The sequence below is a fragment of the Sesamum indicum genome, linkage group LG2 (genome assembly GCF_000512975.1).
Source record: "Sesamum indicum cultivar Zhongzhi No. 13 linkage group LG2, S_indicum_v1.0, whole genome shotgun sequence".
Lineage (NCBI taxonomy): Eukaryota > Viridiplantae > Streptophyta > Magnoliopsida > Lamiales > Pedaliaceae > Sesamum > Sesamum indicum.
In genome coordinates, this window is record NC_026146.1 from 7815048 (window position 1) to 7822159 (window position 7112).

General features: G+C 36.6%; 1 protein-coding gene across 1 annotated transcript; it reads right to left on the reverse strand.

Moving 5' to 3' along the window:
* LOC105155581 lies at positions 977-3275 on the reverse strand. Its single transcript, XM_011071473.2, has 2 exons — positions 1378-3275; positions 977-1265 (listed from the first exon to the last, which is right to left on the reverse strand). Exons 1-2 carry the CDS (start codon positions 3140-3142, stop codon positions 1171-1173), a joined length of 1860 nt encoding a protein of 619 aa, XP_011069775.1. The 5' UTR covers positions 3143-3275; the 3' UTR covers positions 977-1170.

Here is a 7112-nt window from a genome sequence, read left to right on the forward strand (position 1 = left end):
ATATTTAACAAAGGGAGCACATAATTTGTACATACTCTGTTAAGTATTTAAAAAAATTTGTGGTTGAGACTAAAATTGTAAGTTTTTCTGATATATGAGACTAAATGTGGTAAGTGCTAAAATAATGGTTTAAAAATGCAATGAAAATAAGTTGTGAAACATAAATTGTAATTAGCAACCCTAAGCGAAGTCTTCCCCTGTTATCATATATCGAATTCAGCTGGATGATTGATTACTTAACCTCTACCACAAGACCTTTCGGTGCCATCACAAGAACGAAGGAGACCCGCAAAGAGCGTTTGCACAAGGAGTGCAATTGGATGGTTGTACTGCTACTGCTTCCTTTTTATTTTTTATCAACTGGACAATATATTGTACAATAATACCAATCAAGTTTTGCCAAAGTCATGGAAAATTATGAGGTAGGGTTTCCATCCAAGTACTTTTTACGTCCCATATCTTAAAGTAAATATGCCTTTCATCTTCTTAGTTATGAGATTTTCATTTATAATCGTCGTAAGTGTTAAATAAAATCTCACTTTTAATTATGTTGTCAGATTTTATTAGTATTTTGATGGAAATGAAATAATCATAGAATTCTCAACAATGGTCACTACAAGAAAATTGCTCAATATAAACGAAAAAAAAATTAGAATTGCGCTAATTAGTAGGTTAAAATATTCTCGTTGCTAATCTACATTATTTTGTACAAGAAACTTAATTACTTGCTAATAAATTTAGAAATAAAACTTTACCTGCTAAACGAATTTAGCAACAAATTTTGTAAAAAAAGTATATATTAAATGATGTATATTAGCAATGAAAATCTTACTTGTTAATTAGTTCGACGACGAGTTTAATATCAATTTTTCGTAACTATTGAATCATTTTCTTATAACAAGTCCCATAAACACGCACCTTTTGTGTCAAAAACTAACTGAAACTGAAAAAATATACTAAAACATGAGAATTTTTGTTGTTTATGAGATCATTATGAGAATTTCATTATTAATGGAAAGAAAAGTGTACTGACACTAACAGGTGGACAAATTAAATTGTAATGAAATTTAATGTAATAATGTCAGCATACCACAAAAGGGCTCCATGAAATAACAGTAGCTTGCACAATCTGCCACATATTGTTAATAATAACCATTAAATAGTTGGAGTCTAGAGATTTTTGTTTCTTCCTTCAGCCCTTTCCACCATTTTCCTCCCACTGCCATCTTTTCCAGCAAAAGGTTCTTCCGAAATTGTAGACAATGCTGGAAATTGTTAATGCAAATTAAAGAAAATTAGCACAAATCCCATTTGAATTTTGATGATCATCAGGTGCGTACATCTGTTAATGATGAGAATTATGCAGCATTAGCTGACCTGATATGTAGCTCTTGTTTTGCAGTTGATGAGTCCTCATCGTTTCTGCGTTTACGTGCCCTCTCGTGCTTCTTTTGGAGTTTTCACTCGGTTCTTTGGCCTTCTCAGGCTGTTTTCTCAGTGCCTTAAGCTGCGCAGCCCGGAACAGCCATGTTGAGTCCATCTGCTTGCTGATCATACGGACCGCATAGTATGGAATTTTTACACGATTGTCTGCCTTGGATCTGATGCAAACATTGACGAATAAAATGCAATCCATCAAGCTCTCTTTAGCCATCCCTTTTATGTCATAGGCCTGTGATCTTGTCCAGAGGCTATTGGCATGAGAGTTTGGAGGGCTGGAAAGGCAAAGAGCTCTAGTTGCATCGCTGATGGCTGAATCCGGATCCCTTAGCAGCAAATTACATCGTGCTCTATTGCTGTAAAGGACAATTCTTTCAGTTCTATGTCTTAGTGGGCATATTTCTAGAGCCTCACTATACTTCAAAAGTGCTTCTTCTATTTCGCCCACCAAAAATTTATGGTTTCCTTGTTGCTTTATTAATTTTACCACGACCCGTCTTCCTTCAAGCTTCTCGTCGCACGTAATCTGCTCTTTCTTTCTTCTTTCGATCTTCAAATCCCATGTTTCTTCCAGTGCTCTTCTAACATCAGCATTCTTGATTTTTGAGTTCTTATGTTTGTAGTCATAGACAAGTGCCTTTGTGATTGCTTCACCAACATTCCTCCTGTTGCCAAGATTTCTGAGCTCAATCAAATCAACGAGGTACGATGTAGCAATCTCGATGACTTTGTACCTTGTGCCTGGATCCTTGAGAAGCAAAAGAAGACAATCAATCCCCATGTACTGCCAATCATCGCACGATCTCGAGAGCTTACATAGATTCTCAACAACATGTCTAGATTTCGAGATGTTTTCTCTTCCAACTTTACTGTAGCACAAAATTCTAATCAGCCCAACTCCTGCTGGTGATGAGTGATTCACCAGTCGACCCCACATTTCACTCAATTCCTTGAGAAATTCTTGCTTGCAAATGAGAATTATAGATCTCTCCTTCGCAGCAAAACAGTTCAAAAGATGTATGCTCCAACACTGAAGTTGGCTGGCCCATTCCTCCGCCTTCCGGTTCTCCGTCTCCACTCCTCCAACTCCTCTTGTAAGCAAATCACACTGATATTCCAGTCTCTTTCTCCTGTCCTTAACGCCCACAAACATGCTATACACCTCTTCCAAACAAGATGACGCCAAGTTCATAGCTAATGTGACGACTTCATCTTCATACACTGCCAGGTGTATAAAGGTCTTTTCGTAGCTTGCAAGGTGGCCAAGTGCTCTAATGGCAACCCTTTGCTCCACCCAACTCATCTTCCCCCTCAAGAGCTCCAACAGTGGTGGTATGACCCCCGACTCGACAGCTTTAACCGCAAAATCAACTTTGTTCATAGTATATGAACCGATGACGTGGGCTGCATAGTAGGGAATATAGATGTTTTGATGTGTGAGAAGCCAAGTTCTATCATGTATAGCTCTGTTGATCAAATCTGCCATGCATTGGAAGATACCGAGAGAGGGAAGCTCTTCATAATTGGGTCGAGTCATTGCAAAGTTCCACAGCCCGCTCACAACTAGAATAAGCTCTTCATCATCAAGAAACGGCACACCTTTAAGGTACTCTTTTATCGCAGCCCTCCTGGCCGATGAGTCTGGCTCCTTCATGAGGCAAAAGAAGCAACTGGGTTTGGTGCAAAATTTCTCTAAAGCCATTTTATACACTTTCTTGAGAGAGTTATGATCACTTGAGAGTTCTACTTTTGCTCTTTAGGGTTTGCAGTTTAAGAACTTTTGAATATACGACGGAAAGTTTAGTGAGTGGGTTAGGCCAAGTTGTGATCCTAAGCGGCGCATTAGAAGACTTTGTGCAATTAACTTTTAGCAATTTCAAATACAGCTGATCAGATTCATTGTATTTTTATATGCAAGTCCATAATCTGATATGGTTTATATTGACTGTTAACCAATATTAAACATAAACAAATGGTAAAAGTTGGGACATTCTACATTTCGTGCTTCACACCTCCGATAGCATGCAAGAAGTTGGATTCTGCCTAAGTTAATTTTCCAAGTTACCTAACTTACCTTAGCTTCACACTTCCTTTTCTAGGATATGAGATAAAGGATCAATCTATACTGAGATCCATCTATTATTTTGAGGCCTGTTCCTTAAATAGAAACCCTTTTTGTCTTATGTGAAAAAGGGTTCATATTAAATATTAACAAGGAACACTAAATTCTTAAACACGTACCCCACTTTTCTTAAAAATAAGAGGTATGTGATGATCATTCATATTTATTATTGTAATTTCAGTCCCTCAATTACTTTAAGTGTTTAACGTTTTGTTTTTTTCTCAGAAATGGAACTTACAATTTGGTGTATTATTTTTGTAAATTTTGGGGTTTGATGGCAAATTTTACTAGAAATTTGAAAGTTAGTATGAAGACGATACGCACAAGTAGTGCAACCTCAATTTAAACCAGCACATGACTTGCACGTGAATTGTTATTAAATTTAGAGTTTTCTAGCAACATTTGTCTTCAATTCTTAAAGGATCACATGCCAATAATTACATGATTAAAATTACAAACAACCAGTGTTCATACATCCATGCACACAACTTTAAGTGTACCAAGAATTTAACTAGCCCTGTGGGAGAACTGATGCCCTCTATGTCTTAAGCTATGAATTCAAAAGAATTTCTCATGATTCTGGTTCTCCTGATCCCTTTGAAAAGCATGGTTTACTCTTTAGCTTATCAGAGAAGTCCAAAAGTATTCTCATGTTCCTATGAAACATCAGATAACCAACAGATTTAAGGTTACTAAGACCACTTAACAATAAGAATGTCCAAATTCTTGCACCAGACAGACTAGTTTAGAACACAGCTACAGAATATTTTTCTTGACATCAGAAGTGTGGTTGTGGTCCCTTACCACTTTTTACATTATGCAACTCCATTTGATAATTGAACTCCAATTAAATAAGCGAAGGACTGGCAATAATAACATTTTTAAACAGTATCAAGTACAAAAGGGGATGGTCTCAAGAGCGAAGGCTGCCAGACAAACCATCTTTAGACTAGTGAAACACATAAAAAGCAGTTTTACAATCTCGTCAAGAAAGTGATTCTAGAATAACTTAATTATTCAATTCATATCTTAATTTTCTTTGTGTACCGATCTTGCATGCCTACATTTGTCGCGATATGTGGAAAGCTTGAGTCCGCCAGCCCTAAAGTGCGTCTGATTTGTCCCGAACCCATAATTTATTCATTTTCGTTCCCTGATTGATGTAAACTTGGCAGGCATGGTGATAAGTTCATGATGACAAAGACACGACCCGCATTCTGGTAAGAATAATTAAACCTAGGAGGAAGTGATGAATAACGAAAGCTTGTTCCTTAAAATTTGATGATCCTTTGTTTTTTTAATCCGTTTACGGTTTTGCAACAAACCATATCTCACTTTCTTCATAATAAGCTTTGACTTATCCCTCCGATGACCCAAACTTGGTGAATCTTGGAGACAGCAAGAACTCAGTCCTAGGAAGCATGACTGGATTAATCTGTCATGCTGTAAGTTCTTCGCTGGTCTCAACTCTACTTAACTGATTCTTGGTTCTGGTGCTAATGTTTATTTTCTTCCCACTTACAACTGCAGCACAGCTCAATCAAATACCCAAAAATTAGTTTTCCAATTTGATAATAGAGCAAAAAAATTCGGAAGTATCTCAGTATCCAAATCTATCAGCAACAATGAGACGGGCCAGTTGAAATGTCGTTCTACGGATAAATAATCGATCCATTTAAAGAAATGGACATTGGCAAAAATAGAAATTAGGATCACGGTACCACAAAAATCGAAAAGAGAAAAAGGTCCGTCGGCCATACTTAGCTAGACATACTCGAATATAATACAAGTGCTGCACACAAGAATCATAGTCTAAGAAGTTGATGGTAGGAGCATAGAACCCGGAAGTGCAGTGGTGGTCCCTTCCTGACCTTTATGACTCTGCATCTGTAATCCATCAGCTCATTGGGAGATCAAGAACACAAAGCATTGAGATAATTTTATACAGCGTCAAGTACAGACGGCGATGGTCTCAAGAATATGCGGCTGTCATGCACCACGGCATATGTTAACACACACACATATATATATATATATATGTATATATCTAACAGTATGCATAAAAAGCAGATGTTGATCTTGAATGATGAACATATATGGTTTAAATAATTTCCTAGTACTACTTATATATGTAATGATCACGTGAAGTCTTCTATATTGCAAAAGCCAACATGCATGTTGATTAGTGAAACATGTTAACCACATATGAAAGATTTATAAATGCTGGAAAAATATTAATGGATAATTCATATAATTATCTTATAAATAAATATTGCATATATTTTGTACATAAAGATATAAAATTACATAGGTACGTTGTAGGGGATCGAATTAATCTTAGGAGCAGAAGTATGTCGATCCATGTATCTTAATCTGCCTCATCTACAAACCCATGCTTTTTATTGGATCACGAACACATTATCTTTCTCGTTGATTTGAGGTCACCCCATAAACACCTTTAATATCTCCCCATGTTGGATCTTGCTCCAAACATTATGGAAATCACAAATACGCCTTGCTCACCTCGGTAGATAACTATTAAAGTAACCCCCTCATTTATACACCTCAAATTTATGGAGTCTATGGTAATGCTCCAAAGAAGAACGTAGAGAGAAAAAATAGAGAGAGAGTATTGTGATCAACTCATTTGTATCACATTTGTGATTCTATGTTGTACAAGATCACAACTATATACTCTATTTATAGGTGTACTTAACCCTATCTCCAAGAGAAGTCCATATCCAATTATATAATTAGAAGACTACAAACACTATCTCAAATAAGATTTATTCTAGAGGAGTCGTTATCCCAACATGTATTTGGGATAATCAAACTCTGTGTCAAATATGAATGCACATTGGATCACGGGTTCATAAACCCAACTCAATATTCAACATATCCTACTCATACATATATGACTTAATCTTCATGATACTCATTATCTCAATTTCTCAATCTCACATTCATCCCTTCATACAGGAAATAAGGCGTTGCACCAAGCGATAAGGAACAATTAATGAGGAGAAGTATATTAAGTCATCATCAAACTAACATAACCCTAGAACCCAACAACTCGATGAGTACTCCAAACTATGTGGTCGCACTTAATCAAGCATCTCTAGATCACTAAATAAATAGAGCATGATTAACCCACTCAAATATGTATCTATGTTCATGACTGGTTGGACATTTTCCAACATAGTCGCCTAAGCTATGAATAATAGAACACAAGTGCGGCATCAACTTAGTTCTTCCTCAGCCTCTCACCAATCAACTTGGTCTTGACAACTTTCCTACATGCTCCAACATACCGAATCACTCGTGGCCACTGAATATCATGCTAAAGTAGCGTCATCAAACTTACACCTCATGACATGGTTCATAGTCCTAAACCATACATGATATAATATGGGCTCACACATTGACAAAGTAGGGACCATTTAGTCTCTTCCCATAAGAGGTCGTCTCAAAGCATATGTAATATGAATACATCTTACGATGGAACTTCCACTCAACTTGGGCATATCAACGCTCTTTAGATCATATGATT

Coding starts and splice junctions, on each gene's coding strand:
- LOC105155581 (XM_011071473.2), bottom strand. CDS start 3,142: ATGGCTTTAGAGAAATTTTGCACCAAACCCAGTTGCTTCTTTTGCCTC. Junction 1,266..1,377: donor AAACAAGAGCTACATATCAG/GTCAGCTAATGC, acceptor AACAATTTCCAG/CATTGTCTACAATTTCGGAA.